Here is a 22,139-nt window from a genome sequence, read left to right on the forward strand (position 1 = left end):
ATGTACTCTCAAATCCCTGTCAGTATCTACTTTCACTTCGGTTAGAGCATAATTATTGTAATTTTTTAAAATTCAAAATGTATCATACTTGCATTCAATAACACTGATTCTATTTAGACTAGAGCATAATTATTGCAATTTTTAAAATTCAAAATGCATCATGCTCGCATTTAATAATACTAATTCTATCTGCCAATTTTGAGGTAATACCCGATCTAATCAATATCCTTTCTTTAGCTCTTCTAAATAATTAACTGTATCCCTTTAATTTGCTATCATTTGCAAATCTGAGCCCACAGAACTGTACCCAATCAGGGGAGAAAAAGGGCATTTCAAAATACTGCAGTGTTATAAGTTTTAGAAAAAGTAATTGAGTGACAATATTTTCCGAGAAACTGTTAATGTAATAATTAGCAATGGCAGGGCAGGCAACATTTACACTTGCTGGAAACAGTTGTGGTTGCACAGTTTATGATTAGAGTGCACAAAGTACTGCCAATACGTTTGCTGAATTTCTATATGGTTTTTTAGCTTAACTTTGAATTATTTTCTATTTTAGAAATCTGGAATGTCTAAATCTGTTGCTTAACAGTGGAGCTGATTTCAATAAAAAGGATAAATTTGGACGGTAAGAAATGAAGCTGTTTTCTAGAATAATTCATTATACAGCTGATAAAACTTAGAATTCATATAAAGGAATTTTTCCAATATTAAGTAAAAATGATGTTCATCCTGAGTATACTTATGAAGGTGTACCTGTTTTCCTCTGCCTGCCCTTAATTTTGGCACAAATTTTCTCAATACAGTTTGTTTTTTATTTTTCCTTTCAAGTGAACTGAGGTTGCTGCTAGCATGGGACTTGTTGGCCCTAGTTGCCAATGCTGTGTCTTTGCTTAAATCTTAGTGGCTCATGCCTGTGTTTCTATTTATTTTGGCCTTCTCCAGTCAGATCTAGTCATTGTCCTGAATGGTAGTTTATTTTAGAAGCTAACGTCATGACCACATAGAAGGCATTTCTGTAAAATGGTCCATGAGCTATAATTTGTGTGTGTATATGTAGCCCCTTTTTATTTTTGAGTGGTTCAATTTAAAATAATCCAGCAGACAAGCTTTAGTCTTAAACAAGATAAAGGTTAGTTTATTACAAAACTACTGCTGGTAGTTACTTAAGGAAACATTGATGAAGTTATTAACTAAAATACAGATATAAAGATTAAAATGGAGATAAAGACAAAATAGATGCTAACAATGAGATTTCAAACCAGTCTCTGTGAGAATATAGTTCCTTGAATTCTTTCTTTCCAAATTGAAAGGGTTGAAACTTGAGGTTTGGTTTAGCAGCTGTGATGACTTCTATAGTTGAAGAGTTGGAGTTTGCCTTTGCAGGTGGACTTGACAAGTAGAACAGGCCCTGGGAGTGAGTGAAGGCTCCTGTTTTCACTTTTATAGCGCTGGAGGTGGTGGCCCTTGGTAGCTTGATTTATTACAGCAGTTTGATAACTGTTTCTGGAAACCTTCCTCGATCTCTCCCTGTTGAGAAGCAGTTTCCGTTTCAAGGTGTGTCTCTCACACTGTTCAAGATCGTGCTCTCTTTAGGCAGCTTCCAGCCTTTTCTTATAGTGTAAAACCCAAAGATGGCTGCTCTCAAACTGACGAATCATGCTTCCAAATTCGGTATTGGCCATACAAATAGCCTCTCTCCCAACTGGGTTTCTTTTTTAGCTTTTCATTCAGGTCCATATCGGGTAATTGTCTTTGTTCTGAAATAAGACCATTTAAACTTACGGAACACTCATTGAATAATGTCTTTTGTGATCCCTCTTGAGATACGCAGTTTAATAAGGTTTTGGAACCAGCACAGAAAAGTGCCAAGTTGTCTGTCCATATATTCCTTTTCTGAGCAAAGATTTTTAAAATTTTCCTTTCGCAATCATGTGCTTTTAAAACAGTTGCCCTTAAAATCTCTAGTATCATAACCTAGTTTTCCACTTGATAGAGGACAATTTGATTTTTCTTTAGACTCATGACCCCATGTACTATTAATATACTCAATGCCTCAAGAGTGCTTCTGGCTCTTCAGAAGAGGGCTGTGATTTTATTTCCCCCAAGAAGCATCAATGAAAGGAAATATTAAGAATTCTGAATATGAAACTTGAAGACATGAAAGCTTGGGATAAGAAACACAGCTTTTGCAGTGGAATTTTCCCAGTGGTTCCAGCTGTCTGTCACATCTATTGCTTGGATGTTTGAACATAGGAGCTCAATTCTGTCATTGTTCAGGATACAGCCCCTTTCCTAATTATAGCTTAGTAATTTGCATGCATCTGCTTACCAGGATGCCATAGAACACAACCATCTGGAAGCAAATCAGGGCTTCATTTGCCCTCTTGAGTAAATGTGAAAGGTCCCATGACAGCATGCAAAGAGAAGGGTTTCTCCCTTTGGCCTGGTCAGCTAATATCTTTAAAAACAGATTGCTTGGCCATTTATTTAATTGTGGCTTGGTGTCTAATTTTGTTTTATAAAGCTGAAGTGCCTTGAGATTACATCACATTAAAGGCACTATACAAATATAAGTTGTTGCCCTTTGAGACCATGCGCAAATTGGCTGCTGCATTTTCTATTTTGCAACAGTGATTATATTTCAAAAGTAGTTCATTGACAATGAAGAGCTTTGGAACAACCTGAGGTCATGAAAGGTGCTTTATAAATGTACGTTTTTTTTCTTAAAACCAAGTTGCATCTCTACATATTAATGAATCAAATTTCCGTCTCTGGTCAGAAGGAATATTCTGTAGCTGTTTCATGAAAGATATTAACAAAATGAAGCTCATCTGTATGCAATATTTAGGTTGCTACATACATGTTACTTAAAAGTGCACACTTACATATCAAGTTTATTGTCCAGATTTTATGCTTGCAAAGAGGAAACAAACCACTGTCTTCAATTATATTGTTATCTCAGTTGCTTTAAAAACAAGATGATTCCCAGTTATTAGCCCAAATATTTTCTAGCTCTACTCGAAACTAAATTTATTAAGAACCCCGCTTCTGTTTTTCTATATGATTTTGCCATAAATGTAGAGGTTGTACAAATGAGGAAAAGCTTTAGCTTATAAGCCTTCCACTTTCTTATGAATGTAGTTCTCTATTGGACCTCACTTTTCTAATTACATTGTGTCTGTTTGATTTTGCTGTTTCCTTTAATTTTCAAATAAATTGAGGTTACTGCTAGCATGAGTCCTAATTACCCTTTTTAAAAAAAGAGTTTGGGTGCTCTCCTAATCATCAACTTCACCAAGTAGAGGTCTTGCCTTGTGATTTGATTAAAGTATGAGAATGACGTGATTCATTTTTTCTATTACGCTTGTGATGTGTCACACATGGGGATTGAGACTCACTAGATTTATTTCCCTAGTAAAGCACCAGCTCTTATACTTCACCTCTTTCTGCCTCTCTTCCACCTGACTATTGATCTAATGGATCATCTTGCCCTGCAGTTCATTTTCAGCTCTTTCTCAGCACAGGCCCCTTATTCAATCCCTCTCTTCCAGCTGCAGCTCAAACAGCCTGCTTCCCTTGTCCAAGAAGTCAGAGCACCAATGCTCTAGCCTTGTGCTGAGGCTGGCAGACTCTCCTCGAGGCTCAGGGACTTGGAGCAAGAAAATAGCAGAGATTGGAAAGTTGTGGGGTCAAGCAGGAGACCTCACAACTAATCGGCAAAATAGTGAAGACCACATAACTCTTAGGACGGAGAATTTGCTAGTTATTTTCCTTTCCCTGGTGTGCTGTACTACTATTTTTTGAAAATGGCATTTAACCGACATACTAGTCCTTGATCAGAATGCATCTGTCAATGTCCTGTCAACAAATAATTGTAATTATAATGCAATGTTTAATTTCTCCTCATTCTTATTCATTTCGGGAAAAGCAATTGGGGAAAAAATTATCCAGGGATAATTTGTTAAAATAAATGAGATTTCTGACTTATCTCTCCCACATATAGATGTTTTTAGACTGTTATTTGAAGTTACTTGATTTATTTTTTACATTTGCCATCTTTTATCATGTTCTCTGTAGCTGCTTTTATGTCATCCATAGGGAAAGAATTAAAGGTTCTGTGATCAGTTGATTGCAGGAAACTAATTTCATTTATTAATTTAATCATCTGATGGGCTCAATGGAATTTACTCTCAATAAAAGGAAGATGAAGGGAGAAGTTAGGAATTTATTTTTTACAGGTATGAAGAAGTTAGATCTATGAAAATTATTCTTCTAGGCTGGCTTTGAGGATCCATGACACAGTTCAAAATGAAATTTACCTGCCTTTGTTTATGTACGAGGCGGGTGCAATGATGGGACAGATTGTTAGCTGAGGTAGGATTTAAGGATAGGCTTAATTCCTGTTGGTAATGAGGATATAGGACTATAACAGTAAAGTCCGTCTCTCTTGACTTCCTTGTTTGTATTTTAACTTACCCACACTTTGTACTTTGCTCATGCGATGGGCAATGCAGTGTACAACATTTGCTTATCCACGTTTGACATGTCCAAATCTTTGCACTGATTCTTTGACACGTACACCCTTTGAGCACAGCTCGAGTGAGGGATCAGTTAATTTATCCTAATATATCAGTTTCATCATTAATTAATTTTTCAAATGATCTTTGAAAGCTGAGGCAGATATACTCTGGCAAATTTAACACAGTTAGACGTGACCTCTGGAGTACTGAAACATCAGTAAGGAATTGGAATGCTACAATAACATAGAAACTAGGAGTAGGCCATTCAGCCCTTCGAGCCTGCTCCACCATTCAGTATGATCGTGGCTGATCCTCTATCTCAACGCCATATTCCTACTTTCTCTCCATTCCCCTTGTTGCCCCTAATATCCAAAAAAAATCAATTTCTTTCCTGAATATATTCAGTGACCCTGCCTCTACAGACTCCTGTGGCAGAGAATTCCACAGGTTGACCACCCTCTGAGTGAAGACATTTTTTCTCATGTCAATCCTAAATGGCCTGCCCCATATCCTGAGACTGTGGCCTCTCGTTCTAGACTCCCGAATCAGGGGAAACACCCTCCCTGCATCTAGTCTGTCTAGCCCTGTTAGAACTTTATACATTTCAATCAGACATCCCTCTCATTCTTCTAAACTCTAGTGAATACAGGCCCAGTCGAACCAATCTCTCCTCATACGACAGTCCTGGTATCAGCCTAGTGAACCTCTGCTGCACTCCCTCTATGGCAAGTATACCCTTTCTTAGGTAGGGAGCTCAAAACTGTACGCAATACTCCAGGTGTGGTCTCACCAAGGCCTTGTATAACTGCAGTAAGACAACCCTATTTCTGAACTCAAATCCTCTTGTAGTGAAGGCCAACATACCATTTGCCTTCCTAATTGCTTGCTGCACCTGCATGTTTACTTTCATTGACTGGTGTCCAAGGACGCCCAGATCCACCTGTCCATCCACATTTCCCAATATATCATCAGTTAAATAATACTCTGCCTTTCTGTTTTTTACACCGAAGCGTATAACTTCACATTGATCCACGTTATACTGCATATGCCACGTGTTTGCCCACGCACACAACTTATCTAAATCACCCTGAAGTCTCCTTGCATCCTTCTCACAACTTACAACCCTGCCCAGTTTTGTGTCATCAGCAAACTTGGAAATATTGTATTTGGTTTCCTCATCCAAGTCATTTATATATATCGTGAATAGCTGGGGCCCAAGAACTGATCCCTGCGGTACACCACTAGTCACCACCTGCCATCCAGAAAAAGACCCATTTATTCCCACACTCTGTTTCCGGTCTGTCAACCAATTTTCAATCCATGCCAATATATTACTCCTGACCCCAAGTGCTTTAATTTTGCCCACTAGCCTCTTATGTGGGACCTTATCAGAAGCCTTCTTGAAATCCAAATAAACCACATCCACTGGTTCTCCCTTATCTATTCTACTAGTTACATCCTCAAAAAACTCCAGTAGATTAGTTAAACATGATTTCCCTTTCATAAACCCATGCTGACTTTGTCTAATCCCATTAATGCTTTCTGTTACCGCGTCTTTTATAATAGACTCTAGCATTTTCCCCACTACTGATGTTTTTTTTTCTCTCCCTCCTTTTTTAAATACTGAGGTTACATTTGCCATGCTCCAATCTGTAGGAACTGCTCCAGAGTCTATAGAATTTTGGAAGATGACCACCAATGCATCCAGTATTTCCAGGGCCACTTCCTTTAGCACTCTGGGATGCAGATTATCAGACCCTGGGGATTTTTCAGCCTTTAACCCCATTAACTCCTCTAGCACCATTTTTTACTAATACTGATTTTCTTCAATTCCTCCCTTTCACTAGACCCTTGGTTCTCCAACATTTCTGGGAAATTATTTGTGTCCTCTTTTGTGAAGACAGAACCAAAATATGTGTTCAATTCTTCTGTCATTTCTTTGTTCCCCTTTATAATTTCCCCTGTTTCTGACTGTAACGGACCTACATTTGCCTTTGCTAATCTTTTTCTTTTCACATATTTATAGAAGCTTTTACAGTCAGTTTTTATGTTCACTGCAAGTTTACTCTTATATTACATTTTCCCCTTCTTGAACAATCTTTCGTCCATTTTTGCTGAATTCTAAACTGCTCCCAATCCTCAGGCTTGCTGCTTTCTCTGGTAATTTTATATGTCGTCTCTTTGAACCTAAAACTATCCCTAATTTCTTTTGTAATCCATGGATTGAGCCGTTGTTTCATTTTTGCGCCAGACAGGAATGAATAATTGTTGTAATTCATGCATATGTTCCTTAAATATTAGCCATTGCCTATCCACTATCTACCCTTTTAGTAAGGTTCCCCAATCCATCATTGCCAACTCATGCCTCATACCCTCGTTATTTATACCCTTTATTTAGATACAGGACCCTAGTTTCAGATTCAACTTCTTCACTCTTTGTCTTGATGGACAATTCTATCATTTTATGGTCGCTCTTCCCCAAGGGACCCCGCACAACGGGATTGTTAATTAACCCTTTCTCATTGCACAATACCCAGTCTAGGATAGCCTGCTCTCTAGTTGGTCCTCAACATATTGGTCTAAAAATCCATCACGTACACACTCAAGGAAATCCCCCTCCACAGTATTATTGCTAGTTTGGTTTGTCCAATCTATATGTAGATTAAAGTCACCCATGATTACAGTTGTGCCCTTATTGCATGCTTCTCTAATTTCCTGTTTAATGCCTTCCCTTACCCTCTGTTACTGTTTGGGGGCCTATAGACAACCCCCACCAACGTTTGCTGCCACTTGGTGTTTCTTATCTCCACCCAAACAGAATCCACATCATGATTTTCCGAGTCAATGTCCTTCCTCACTATTGCATTGATTTCCTCCTTTATTAACAGTGCTACCCCACCTCCTTATCCTATTTGTCTGTCCTTCTTAAGTACTGAATACCCCTTGATGTTCCGTTCCCATCCTTGGTCACCCTGCAGCCATGTCTCCATAATTGCAACTGCATCATAACCGTTTATATCTATTTGCGCTGTTAATTCATCTACCTTATTGCGAATGCTCCGCATATTAAGATACAATGCCTTTAGACTTGTCTTTTTAACCTTGTTAGCCATCTTCGCTTTATTTTGCACTATGACCCCATTTGTTTGTCACCCTTGTTTTTCCTGCCTTCTACTTTTGCTTCTTACTTTTCTGTCTTTTGTTTCTATCCTTGTTTCCCCCTCCTCAGGTTCCCATCCCCCTGCCATTCTAGAGTAAACCCTCCCCAACACTAGCAAACATCCCCCCCACCCCCTGCGAGGACATTGGTCCCGATCCTGCCCAGATGCAACCTGTCCTGTTTGTACTGGTCCCACCTTCCTCAGAACTGGTCCCAATGTCCCATGAATCTGAATCCCTCCCTTCTACACCATTTCTTCAGCTACGTGGACGTCCGATATACCCTGTTATTTGTACTCTTGCTAGCACGTGGCACTGGTAGTAACCCTGAGATTACTCCTTATATTCAGCTTATAGGACCTCATCCTTTTTTTAACCTATGTCGTTGGTACCAATATGCACCACGACCACTGGCTGTTTGCCCTCCCCCTTCAGAATGCTCTGCATCCTCTCCGAGACATCCTTGACCCTGGCACCCAGAAGGCAACATTGTATTAACATAGAAAATAGGAGAAGGAGTAGGCCATTCGGCCCTTCGAGCCTGCTCCTGCTTTCTCCCCAAAATCCTTTGATCCCTTTCGCCCCAAGAGCTATATCTAATTCCTTCTTGAAAACATACAATGTTTTGGCTGCAACTACTTCCTGTGTTAACGAATTCCACAGGTTCACCACTCTCTTGGTGAAGAAATTTCTCCTCATCTCAGTCCTAAATGGTCTACCCCGTATCCTCAGACTGTGACCCCTGGTTCTGAACTCTGCCGCCATCGGGAACATCCTTCCTGCATCTACCCTGTCTAGTCCTGTTAGAATTTTATAGGTTTTCAGGAGATCCCCCCTCATTCTTCTGAACTCCAGCGAATCTAATCCTAACCGACTCCATTTCTCCTCATATGTCAGTCCTGCCATCCCAGGAATCAATCTGGTAAACCTTTGCTGCACCCCCTCTATAGTAAGAACATCCTCCCTCAGATAAGGAGACTAAAACTGCAAACAATATTCCAGGTGTGGTCTCACCAAGGCCCTGTATAATCGCAGCGATACATCCCTGCTCCAGCACTCGAATCCTCTCGTTATGAAGGCCAACAAACCATTTGCCTTCTTTACCGCCTGCTGCACCTGCATGCTTACCTTCAGCGACTGGTGTACGAGGACACCCAGGCCTCGTTGCACATTCTCTTCTCTCAATTTATAGCTATTCAGAAATCTACCTTCCTGTTTTTGCTACCAAAGTGGATAACCTCACATTTATCCACATTACACTGCATCTGCCATGCGTTTGCCCACTCACTCAGCTTGTCCAAATCACACTGAAGCATCTCTGCATCCTCCTCACAGCTCACCCTCCTACCCAGCTTTGTGTCATCTGCAAATTTGGAGATGTTACATTTAGTTCTCTCATCTAAATCATTAATTTGTATTGTGAATCGCTGGGGTCCCAGCACTGATCCTTGCAGTACCCCACTAGTCACTGCCTGCCATTCAGAAAAAGACCCATTTATTCCTACTCTTTGTTTCCTGTCTGCCAACCAGTTTTCTATCCATCTCAATACACTACCCCCCAGTCCCATGCACTTTAATTTTACACGCTAATCTCTTATGTGGGACTTTGTCGAATGCATTCTGAAAGTCCAAATAAACCACATCCACTGGTTCCCCCTCATCACCTCTACTAGTTACATTCTCGATAAATTCCAGTAAATTTGTCAAGCATGATTTCCCTTTCGTAAATCCATGCTGACTCTGCCACTGTTTTCCAAGTGCTCAGCTATTAAATATTTTATAATGGACTCTAGAATTTTCCCCACTACCGGCGTCAGGCTGACTGGTCTATAATTCCCTGCTTTCTCTCTACCTCCCTTTTTAAATAGTGGGGTTACATTAGCTACCCTCCAATCTGTAGGAACTGTTCCAGAGTCTATAGAATCTCGGAAGATGACCACCAATGTATCCATTATTTCTAGGGCCACTTCCTTGAGCACCCTGGGATGTAGATTATCAGGCCCTGGGGATTTATCGGCCTTCAATACCATCAATTTCTCCAGCACCATTTCCCTACTGACACTGATTTCTTTCAGTTCCTCCCTCTCACTGAACTCTGTGTTCCCCAACATTTCTGGTATGTTATTGGTGTCCTCCTTTGTGAAGACAGAACCAAAGTATGTATTTAGTTGGTCAGCCATATCTTTGTTCCCCATTATAAATGCCCCTGTTTCTGACTGTAAGGGATCTACATTTGTCTTCACCAATCCTTTTCTCTTCACATATCTATAGAAACTTTTACAGTCAGTTTTTATGCTCCCTGCAAGCTTACTCTCGTACTTTATTTTCCGCTTCTTAATCAATCCCGTGGTCCTCCTTTGCTGAATTCTAAAGTGCTCCCAATCCTCAGGTCTGTTGTTTTTTCTGGCCAATTTGTATGCCCCTTCCTTGGATCTAATACTATCTCTAATTTCCCTTGTAGGCAATGGTTTGGCCACCATTCCTATTTTACTTTTGCGCCAGACAGGAATAAACAATTGTTGCAGTTCACCCATGCGCCCTTCGAATGTTTACCATTGCCTCTCCACCATCATCCCTTTAAGTAACGTTTCCCAATCCATCATAGCCAACCCACGCCTCATACCATCATAGTTTCCTTTATTAACATTCAGGACCCTAGTCTCCGAGTCAACTACGTCACTCTCCATCTTGATGAAGAATTCTTTCATATTATGGTCGCTCATCCCCCAAGGGGCCCTGCACAACTAGATTGCCAATTATTCCTTTCTCATTACACAATACCCAGTCTAGGGTGGCCTCATCTCTAGTTGGTTCCTGAACGTATTGGTCCAGAAAACCGTCCCGTATACACTCCAGGAATTCCTCCTCTACGGTATTGTTACTAATTTGATTTGCCCAATATATATGCAGATTAAAGTCACCCATAATTACGGATGTTCCTTTATTGTATACATCTCTAATTTCCTGTTTAATGCCATTCCCAACATCACCACTACAGTTTGGTGGGTCTATATACAACCCCCACTAATGTTTTTTGCCCCTAAGTGTTTCTCAGCTCTACCCATACAGATTCTACATCATCGGAGCTAATATCTTTCCTCACTATTGCGTTAATTTCCTCTTTAACCAGCAATGCAACTCCACTGCCTTTTCTTTTTTGTCTGTCCTTCCTAAATATTGAATACCCCTGGATGTTCAGTTCCTATCCCTGGTCACCCTGCAGCTATGACTCCATAACCTTGACTGTATCATACCTGTTTACATCTATTTGCGTGGTTAATTCATCCACTTTATTGCAAATGCTCCTTGCGTTAAGGCACGAAGCCTTAAGGCTTGTCTTTTTGACATTATTTGTCCCGTTCCCACTATTTTTCACTGAGCTCCTGTTTGATTCTTGCCCTTGATTTCCCTGCCTATCACTTTTCTTATTCCCCTTTCTGTCTTTTGTTCTGGTCTTTGATTCCCCCTCCTCTGACTCCATGCATAGGTTCTCATCCCCCTGCCGTTTTAGTTTAAACCCTCCCCAACCACTCGAGCAAATATTGCCCCTGGGACATCAGTCCCGGTCCTGCCCAGGTGTAACCTGTCCAGTTTGTACTGGTCCCACCTTCCCCAGAACCGGTCCTAATGCCCCAGGAATCTGAAACCCTCCCCCGCACACCACCCCTTCAGCCAAGTATTCATCCGATATATCCTGCGATTTCTACTCTGACTAGCACATGGCACTGGTAGTAATCCTGAGGTCACTACCTTTGAGGTCCTACTTTTCAACTTACTTCCTAACTCCCTATATTCTGTTTTTAGGACCTCATCCCTTTTCTTACCTATGTCGTTTGTACCAATATGTACCACAACCACTGGCTGTTCACACTCCCCCTTCAGAATGTCCTGTAGCCGCTCTGAGACATCCTTGACCCTAGCACCAGGGAGGCATACCATCCTGGAGTCTCGTTTGCGGCCACAGAAATGCCTATCTATTCCTCTTACAATTGAATCCTTTATAACTATTGCATTCCCACACTTTTTACTCCTCCTCTGTGCAGCAGAGCCAACCACGGTGCAATGAATTTGGCTGTTGCTGCTTTCCTCTGAGAGGCCATTTCCCGCCAACAGTATCCAAAGCGGTTATCTGTTTTGCAGGGGAATAGCCACAGGAGATTCCTGCACTGCCTGCCTAGTCCTCTTGCTTTGCCTGGTGGTCACCCATTCTCTTCCTACCTGTGGACTCTTAGCCTGCAGTTTGACCACCTACCTCTCTATACGTTCTATCCACGATGCTCTCCACCTCGCGGATGCTCCACAGTGTCCCCAGCCGCCGCTCCAGTTCCAAAACCCGGGCTTCCAGGAGCTGCAGCTGGAGACACTTCCCGCACACATGCTGGCCCCAGGTACTGGAAATGTTCCCGGCTTCCCATATAGAGCAGGAGGAGCACACGATGGCTTTGAGTTCTCCTGCCTTGACTTACCCTGTTAAATTAAATTAAACCTTTTGGAAGATACTTAATATTAAATAATATCAATTACTCTAGGGCTCTTCTTCCCTGCTCCTCGTTGTTACAGAACATAGCCCATACAAACGATGAACCACAAAATAAGAACTTAAGAACTATAAGTGATAAAAGTAGTAAATATATACCTGATCACCGTACTCAAAGGATCACCTCGTTCCCTCCTCACTGAACTCCCTCAGTCACCTCTGCTCTCCCAGTTACTTTTCAACTCCCGGCTCCTCTCGCGCTCCTCTTTAAATCCCGGCTCCTCTCGCACTCCTCTTCAACTCCCAGCTCCTCTCGCGCTCCTCTTCAACTCCCGGCTCCTCTCGCGCTCCTCTTCAGCTCCTGGAGTCTCTTTTGCAGCTGCAGAAACGCCTGTCTGTTCCCCTTATTTTTGAATCCCCTATCACAAAAGCCCTGCCACTCTTTTTCCTCCCTTCTTGTGCAGCCCGTGGTGCCATGGACTTGGCTCATGCTGCTTTCCTCTGAGAAGTCGCCTCCCCCAAAAGTACCCAAAATGGCATGTCTGTTAGAGAGGTGAACCACTACTGGGGACTCCTGCATGACCTGCCTTCCTCTACTTTGCCTGGTGGTCACTCATCCCTTTTCTGCCTGTTCAGCCTTTACCTGTGGTGTGACCACCTCACCTAACCCGCTGTCCACGACAACCTCAGCATTGCGGATGCTCCACAGTGAATGCACCCGCAGCTCCAGTTCCGAAATGTGGTTAGCTAGTAGCTGCAGCTGGGCACACTTCCTGCACACATGGTCGCCAGGGACACTGGAAGTGTTTATGACTTCCCACATAGCACAGGAGGAGCAAATCACGGGTATGAGCTCTGTTGCCATGACTTCACTTTAGATTAAGCTGGTTAGTTACTCCCTTTAAAGAATACTATGCTAGGGGCCTTATTCCACTCCAAACGCTCCCACTACAATCCAAAGTCCTCACCATATTTTGTTTAAGTAAGTGAACTACAGCAGTTTAATTAGTAGAAAAAGTAGAAGTACTCACCTGACCCTACTTACCAATCAGCTGCCTCCCCTGCGTCGCGTCAGTTTTTGAATTGACACAACTTTGAACTCCACCGCCTGAAGGTCCTGAGGGTACGCCTCCCCTCTCTGGTCTCGGCCTCTGTTTTTCTCGCCCTTGTATACTGCTCTCGCTGGACTCCCCTGTCCGGTCTCGGCCTCTGTTTTTCATGTCCTTTTATGCCACTCTCGCTGGCCCTTCCACTCCGGTCTAAAACACTCCTTCTTCCAACCCTAACAGCAGCTTTTAGTTAATTGCTAAATTAAGCAAAGACTAGACTTTAGATAGAATTTAACCCTTAAACTCCCTCGGTCACCAATCTCCAACTGAAGGCCTCTACTGCAGCCAACACAGCACTCCAGTGCAGACCACCAAATGGAGAATACAGCAAGTAATTACTGAGGTCAGTTATTCACAGAGTACGCTTACTGACGCCTCGAGAGCTTATTCAATTGGCCTTAGAAATCAGCTTTCCTGCTCCACGCCATTATCCAGTAACCCTGGTAGAAGTGCATGCGAGTAGATATAGTGAGAAGAATTTGCTATAGAGTAACTGCCCAAACCAAAGCTGCCCTCGGATGGCTGGAACCTATCTAATTGAATCTCATTCAAAAGCATGTTCCTCATTCACGATTTCATCATTTGCAAGGTTCTGCGGGAACGTAACCCCATGAATGGCAGGATTTTACTGTAGTTTATTATTAGTTCTTGATACAGGCTTAGAAGGGAAGGCTGGATGGACCAAAGGATTACAATGTTATTAGTAAATACCTAACATGACACTAAGTTGTGGATATTAGAAGGCTGCAAAAATAGCTAGGGTTAACTGCTCTCGATTGCTATCTCAAGCCTCTGTTGGAAAGTGTCTATAAGTAATTAAGTGAGGGTAGGATTGAGCTCAACTGGTGTTATATAGGCCGTTACACATAAAATGGCTATTTTATTGTTGGCAGTGCTTGTGGAACCATATCCCAAAAGAAATCATTCATGAAAAGGGTAAAGAAGAAAAATATAGCAGGGCAGGATGGTTAGAGGAGCTTTATTCATGATGTGGCTAATAAAAATAACCAAGCAGAAGGGTATTTACTCAACTCTTTTTCTATTCTTGTAAGGACCTCACTGCATTATGCTGCTGCCAACTGCAACTACCAGTGCCTGTTTGCTCTTGTGGGATCTGGGGCCAGTGTAAATGACCTTGATGAAAGAGGTTGCACACCACTTCACTATGCAGCAGCATCAGACACAGATGGAAAGTAAGTGATGTGGCTGGTTTAAAATGGTTGGAAACTGGCAATGACTTAGCTCACTATTGATTGATCTTTATTTGTATATTGTCCCCTTCTCAAGGCTATAGCTATTCACTTTTTCCCCTTTTAAATGAAATTAACTAATGCTACCACTTTATAGATTTGGAGTATTTATGAATGCTAGTTAGGAGTTGTTTGAATGTATTTGCAAAGTTAAAAATTGAAGGTGTATATAACTATTAACTGAAGCTACTAATTTGCAAATTACCTAACAAGATTGACAATCCACTGATTAGTAATTACTTGGTCAATATGCTACCTGATCTTGAATCAGATATGAGCGTAGGGAATAGGAGCTGGAGTAGGCCACTCAGCCCTTCAAGCCTGCCCCACCATTCAATAAGATCATGACTATCCATAACCTCCCGCCTATCCCCGATAACTTTTTACCCCCTTGTTAATCAAGAATCTATCTAGCTCTGCCTTAAAAATATTCAAAGACCCTGCTTCCACTGGTTTTTGAGGGAGAGTGTTCCAAAGAGATTCACAACCCTCAGAGAGAGAATTTCTCCTCATCTCTGTTTTAAATGAGCGACCCCTTATTTTTAAGCTGTGACCCCTAGTTCTAGATTCTCCTACAAGAGGAAACATCCTTTCCGCATCCACCCTGTCGGAAGACCTCTCAGGATCTTAAAGGTTTCAGTCAAGTCGCCTCTTACTCTTCTAAGCTCCAGCAGATACAAGCCTGGCCTGTCCAACCTTTCCTCATAAGACAACTCACCCATTCCAGGCATTAGTTCTGGTAAGCCTTCTCTGAAAACTGCTTCCAACGCATTTACACCCTTCCTTAAATAAGGTGACCAATACTTGTGATTGTTTTAACTTCCCTTCAAGAGTCCTGAAACCTTTAAAACTTTTTAATGTGAAACTAAAACTCAAGTTCCCCCCTGCCTTAACAAACCAATACAGAAACACAAATTAAACCTAAAGTTAAAGCTAAAACTCATTCCTAACACCCACAAATACAAATATATCTTGCTTAAATTATCTCGAGTTCTTAACACAAGGCACAAGTCAGGAGTGTGATGGAATACTGTCCACTTGCCTGGATGAGTGCAGCTCCAATAACAAGAAGCTTAAGGCAGAGCCCGCTTGATTGGCATCCTATCCTCAAACATTCACTCCCTCCACCACTGACGCACAGTGGCAGCAGAGTGTACCATCTACAAGATGCACTACAGGAACTCACTAAGTGTCCTTAGGCAGCACCTTCCAAATCCATGACAACTATCATCTAGAAGGGCTTACCGCTCACCATCCTGACTTGGAGATATATCACCGTTCCTTTACTGTCGCTGTGTCAAAATCCAGGAACTCCCTTCTGAACAACACTGTGGGGGTATCTACACCATATGACTGCAGTGGTTCAAGAAGGCAGCTCACCACCACCTTCTCAAGGGCAATTAGGGATGGGGAATAAATGCTGGCCTAGCCAGCGACACCCACACCCCATGAATGAATATTTTAAAAATTATTGAATATTGTCTCTCTGCATTATTCCTACCAGAATGAATTGTCTCACACTTCTCTGCATTAAATTTCATCAATCACTTGCCTGCCATTCCATCAACCTATATCCTTTTGAAGCTTAAAACTGTCCTCACAGTTCACAATATTTTCAAGTTTTGATCAAGTCACCTCTTGCTCTTCTAAACCCCAGTGGATACAAGTATAACCTGTCCAACCTTTCCTCATAAGACAACCCACCATTCCTGGTATTAGTCTGGTAAACCTTCTCTGAACTGCTTCTAATGCATTTGCATCTTTCCTTAAAGGGCAAATTAAGGTTAAACAGCGTGTCTTTGTTAAGTCTTTTTCCCCCAAAAGAGCTTTGAATTTCACCTCTCTTCATTAAGCTTAGTTAGTTGGCCAGTTGGTTTGTACAGCATCGTTATCTGAAGGAAAACACACAATCGTAGTATTTTACAACATGCAATCTTCGGGCAGCTGGAATTACAATGCTACGAAGACATTAGAATGTCTTCATGATTTTGATCTCCTTGATCAGTCAGGTATTGTATGCACCAGATTCCCTCATAGTGCTCTGTGGTTGCATTTTCCCCACTGGAACCATTATTCCTTTTTTAGCCAGCTCTGTGAAACAGCTGACCACTTAGACCCTTTCCCTTGCCTTTTTCCTAGATGCTTTACAATATATTCAAATATTGACCCATTGCATATAAAACACTATAGTGTTTACTAATGTTCCATGTACTAAAAAATCCTTAAAAAAAATCATCCTAAACTCTCCCTTTGCTTTTTGGTGCTGATATTAATTCTGTGCAGTTGGTCTCATGGAAATAGTTTTCTTCATTTTACTATGTCAAAATGCCTAGCTATTTTGAGCATTTGCAACACATTTCCTCTTAATTTTATGTTAATTTTTCAGAGCCACTCATCCCTGGTATAATCTAAACTGACCTCTAATATATCCTTTCCATACCATTGATATCCTGACTAAAACAGGAGCGCTGAACCGGATGCAATACTCTAACTGTCTGAATCACTTCTTGGCATAGATTTAACATTGTTCTTTGGTTTGTACTCCGTGCCTTTGATCTTATAAGCTAATTTGCTTTCTTTAACAGTTTATCAATTTATCATATCCTACTCTGTGTTTCTCTCTTTTACCTTTTTAAAGTTTTGGCATTTAGTGTATAGTTCCCTTCCCAAAATGCAGAACTTCGTATTTCCCTGCATAAAATTTAATCTGACCTCTATCTACCAAATCTGCTAATTTGACCATATCTTGTTGTTGCTTACAATCCTCTACACAGTTAATCACAGTTTTCTGACTCATCAGCCACAAGACAAAATAAACCTTAAAAGCTCATCAGTAATCAGGGATGAAGGAGATGGTTGCTACCCTCATTTTGAGTTTGCCCATCTCTCTGTTTTGTCACTTGGCACTTCCTTTTTTGACAATTCTAGTTTTTTATTGCCAGCTGTTACATTTTGGTGTGTTATATTGTTTTCACTGTACTTCCTCTCGTTTTGAATCATTGTTCTTGTATGCTTCCCGGATTGTTTCATTGATTTTATTTATTTATGCAGCACTCTTTCCCCTTGCTCAAAACATCTCCAACTGCTTTATATTTGAAAGGCAAATGTTGAATTTTCAGTTAATTATATTGTCCAAAGTAACACGAGTGACCGAGTATTTCCAGTTGACTATTGTTCAAAACATATTGGGAATTTTTAAAAATTGAAAATCAGTTTTAGTTCAGCACAGTATCCTGGTTGTGCAAGACCAGTTTAGAAATAAGTATGAGAGCTCCAGTTGCCTGACTGGTGGTCATTAAAATATTTTTGAATGACCCATTAATGAGATTTTAGGATGCCTGAGAACTGTGTACCAAGTTGGTTTTGCATGTGGTGTTTTCTGATTGCTTCTTTCAAAGCTTCTAAACTAGTAGTTTGATTTGACTTCCTGCAACATAATAGCTGCTTTGTGTGCAACTTTGATCATGTGTACATGAAAGCTTAGTTTTATGCCGTGTATTGTAGAATTGGTATTTTGCAAGCATTTGTCTCCAACCGTGAAAGCTGCCTTTCCTTTCCTGGGCCATAGAAATATTTAAAGCGCAATTTAGTAATGACTGAATAAATGGGCCACTTAATTTATTGATTTACTGTACTACGTATCAGTATATTGAACTTTAAAAAATTTTATATCCTGTAACATAGTTTTATTTCATTTTCTTCAAAGACCCCAAAATGTACATGTATATTACAATGTTTCTTTCTGATTGTGTTTGCTCTTTTGTCAGTCATAAGGGCAACTTCCAAAGGGCAGCTGATTGCATGTGGAAAATCAAAAGATGTCTAAACTGTTTTTTGAGGCGGGTGGGGGGGGGTTGTAGGGGGCGATTTATTTTTCAAGAAATCGAGAGAAGAAAATGCTTTCATATTATACACCTGCCAGCATTGAGTACTCCTAAGTCAGCCCTAGGTCTCGAGGGCTAGCAGCTTGGGGAAATGGTGGCATACTGGACTAGTGATCCAGAAGCTCAGGCTAATGTTCTGAGGACAAGGGTTCAAATCCCACCACGGCAGCTGGTGGAATTTGAATTCAAATAATAATCTGGAATCGAAAAACTAGTCTCTAGTGTTGTAAAATCCTAATGTCCTTTAGGGAAGGAAATGTGTCATCCTTATCTGGTCTGACCTGCATGTGACTCATAACTGCCCGCTCATAACTGCCTTCTGCAATTGTGTGGTAAGCCACTCAGTTCAAGGGCAATTCGGGATGGGCAACAAATGCTGGCCTTGCCAGCGACACTAATAAATAGAAACATAAAGCTGTCTCATTGGGCTAAGGGAATGATTCTTGCTTTGGGGTTGCTTGTTGAAATTTGCAAGAGGCTTGAAATCCTGTACCAATATATCAAAATAAGATGGTCACCAAGAAATCCAATCGGGAGCACAGGAGAAACATTTTACCCAGAAAAGCATGGTGAGAAGGTGGAAGTTGCTACCACATACTTGTCTAGCTTCCAGCTTTTTGGAGCAATTTTGTCATTGTTTTTCTTCAGTAAAATTGGTGACCATATTCAGCTTTTTATTTAAAAGTAAGCAATTGACATATTAAATATGATACAGTAAGACTTAAAGGTCACATTACTTGGTCAATGTGATTTCTAGCACCATCTAAATTTCTGATCTAGATATATAAAATTATAAACTGAGAAACTAAACATTAATTGCACGAAAACAGCTAAATTTAATCATAAAATTAATGATTTAATGTTAGCCGATCTACACAAGGTTAACTCTGCTAAGGTCTTGCCATCTCTGTACAACATGGGGCATGAGGCCCATTTCAGTTCCCATGTTGGAAATATCCAGCTTCGATGGGCAAATTCTTTGTGTGAGGAAGAAAATGTAGTTTTTACTTAGCTTTTGTGGGTAGAGTTTACCAGGCTGAGCTTCAGTCGCCACCTCTGCATCAAATAAGCATAACAAGTTTTGTAATCAAGTTTAAAGCTCCATCCTGTGGTGGAAAACGCAATAGCAGCTGTTTGTGGGTTAACTATTTGAGCATCAGTCAGAGGTGTTCACATAGGATATAACATCAGGTCAGCAATCAGATGTTGATATTTGGAATAGAGCAGTACAGAGAAGAAGGTAAGAGGCCAGTCTTGTGTTTTGGGAGCACTGGAGTATGGTCACAGGAGCAGGAGTAGGCCAGTTACTCCCTGAGCATGTGTTGCCAATCACTGAAACCATGGCTGACTCCATATACCCACCTTTGCTCTAGATTCGTTAATAACTTTGGTTAACAAAAACATATCAATCTCAGATTTTAAAGTTAACAATTCAGCTATCATCAGTTGCCATTTTGCAGAAAAGAACTCCAAATTTCTACTACCCTTTCTATATAAAAGTGCTTCCTAATTTCAATCCTGCAAGGCCTGACTGTAATTTTTTAAACTATGCCTGCTAGTCCTAGACTCCCCAAACAGCAGAAATAGTTTTTTGCTTTCTAACCTGTCTGTTTCCTTAATATCCTGAAAGCTTGAAAGTTTACAGGTGGCTTGCAACTCAGAAATGCAGGGGAAGGCAGTGGCCTCATGGTATTGTCACTAGGCTAGTAATCCAGACACCCAGGGTAATACTCTGGGGACCTGGGTTTAAATCCCACCACAGTAGAATTATATGTGGTATTATTTGGAACAGATCTAGCAACCAAAGACTGGGCAACCATGAGGCTCTGTGGACAATCAGCAGCAGAATTGTACTCAATCACAATGTGAAAACTCATGGCTGGGCATATTCTCCATTGTACCATTACCACCAAATCAGGGAGTCAACCCTGGTTTAATGAAGACTGCAGGAGCAGCATCAGGCATACTAATAAGTGAGGTGTCAACCTGGTGAAGCTACAACACTACAACACAGGGCTACTTGCATGCCAAACTGCAAAAGCAGCATGTGTTAGACTGAGCTAAGCAATCCCACAACCAGCGGATTGAATCTAGGCTCTGCAATCCTGCCACATCAAGTCGAGCATACTGGTGGACAATTAAACAACTCACTGGAGGAGGAGGAGGTTCCACAAATATCCCTATCCACAATGATGGGGAGCTCAGTACAAAAGATAAGGCTGCAACATTTACAACAAGCTTCAACCAGAAGAGCCGAGTGGATGATCCACCTCCGCCTCCTCCAGAGGTCCCCTGTGTCACAGATGTCTGTCATCAGCCAATCTGAGTCACTCTACGTAATATCAAGAAACTGCTGAAGCCACTGGATACTGCAAAGGCTATGGGCCTGGCAATATACTGGCAATAGTACTGAAGACTTGTGCTCTAGAACTTGCTGCGCCCCTAGCCAAGCAGTTCCAGTACAACTGCAATACTGGCATCCAATGGCAATGTGGAAAATTGCCCAGGGATGTCCTGTACACACAAAGCAGGACAAATCCAACCCAAGCCAACAACTCTCAATCATCAGTAAAATGATGGAAGGGTCATCAACAGTACTGCCAACCTTAGCAATAACATACTAACTGACACTCATTTTGGGTTCTGCCAGGGTCACTCAGCTCCTGACCTCATTACAGCCTTGGTTCAAACATGGACAAAAGAGCTGAACTCCAGAGGTGAAGTGAGAGTAACTGCCCTTGACATCAAGGCAGCACTTGACGGAGTGTGGCATCAAGGAGCCCTAGCAAAAATGGGGTCAATGGGAATGAGGGGAAAATTCTCCGCTGATTGGAGTCAAACTTAGCACAAAAGAAGATGGTTGTGGTTGTTGGATGTCAATCATCTCAATCCCAGGACATTGCCGCAGGAGTTCCTCAGGGTAGTGGCCTAGGCTCAACCATCTTCAGCTGCTTCATCAATGACCTTCCTTCCATCATAAGGTCAGAAGTGGGGCTGTTTGCTGACAATTGCACAATGTTCAGCACCATTCGCAACTTCTCAGATAATGAAGCATTCCATGTCTTAATGCAGCCAAATTTGGACAATATCCAGGCTTGGGCTGACAAGTGGCAAGCAACATTAGCACCACACAAATACCAGGCAATGACCATCTCTAACAAGAGAGAATCTGACCACCTCCCCTTGATATTCATTGGCATTACTGTTGCTGAATCCCCCACTCTCAACATCTTGGTGGTTACCATTCAGAAACTGAACTGAGATAGAAGGTGGAGATTGGTAGTAAATTGATCATTTTTGCGTTGAAAGTAGTACGCAATTTTGTAGCCCTGGGGGTCAGTATTTAGGGCCATTGTTTCTCTTGTCACATTCAAGTGGCCTGGATTTGGGTATAGGGAGTACAATTTTGAAGTTTGGGGATGATAAAATAAAACTTGACTACGTAGTAAATAGTGTGCAGGATAGTTGCAGATTTCAGATGGGCAGACATGGAAGATGCAATTTAATGTTAGTAAGTGTGAAATGATGTATTTGGAGAGAAACAACATGTAGAGGAATTATAATCTAAATGGGACTATATTTAGCAGGGTAAAAGAGCAGAGGGACCTGGGGTACATATTTACGAACCTTTGGCGGTATCAGGAAAATTTGATAAGGCAATGAAAGTATGTGTACTTGGCTTTGTCAACAGGGGTTTTGGAATGGAATGGAAGTTATGCTAAGCCTTTATAAATCAC

The 22,139-nt window shown here is 41.3% G+C and overlaps 1 protein-coding gene across 2 annotated transcripts in view; it reads left to right on the forward strand.

The window, feature by feature from the left end:
- The window catches only part of LOC144678722 (serine/threonine-protein phosphatase 6 regulatory ankyrin repeat subunit A-like), a 141,687-nt gene that overhangs the window by 51,953 nt on the left and 67,595 nt on the right, over positions 1-22,139 (forward strand). For both annotated transcript variants that reach the window (XM_078538557.1, XM_078538558.1), the window contains 2 exons: positions 560-628; positions 14,321-14,461. In XM_078538557.1, the coding sequence (XP_078394683.1) occupies positions 560-628; positions 14,321-14,461 (210 nt within the window). The remainder of the gene's footprint in view (positions 1-559; positions 629-14,320; positions 14,462-22,139) is intronic.

Source organism: Cetorhinus maximus, chromosome 3 (genome assembly GCF_964194155.1).
Source record: "Cetorhinus maximus chromosome 3, sCetMax3.hap1.1, whole genome shotgun sequence".
NCBI classification, from domain to species: domain Eukaryota; kingdom Metazoa; phylum Chordata; class Chondrichthyes; order Lamniformes; family Cetorhinidae; genus Cetorhinus; species Cetorhinus maximus.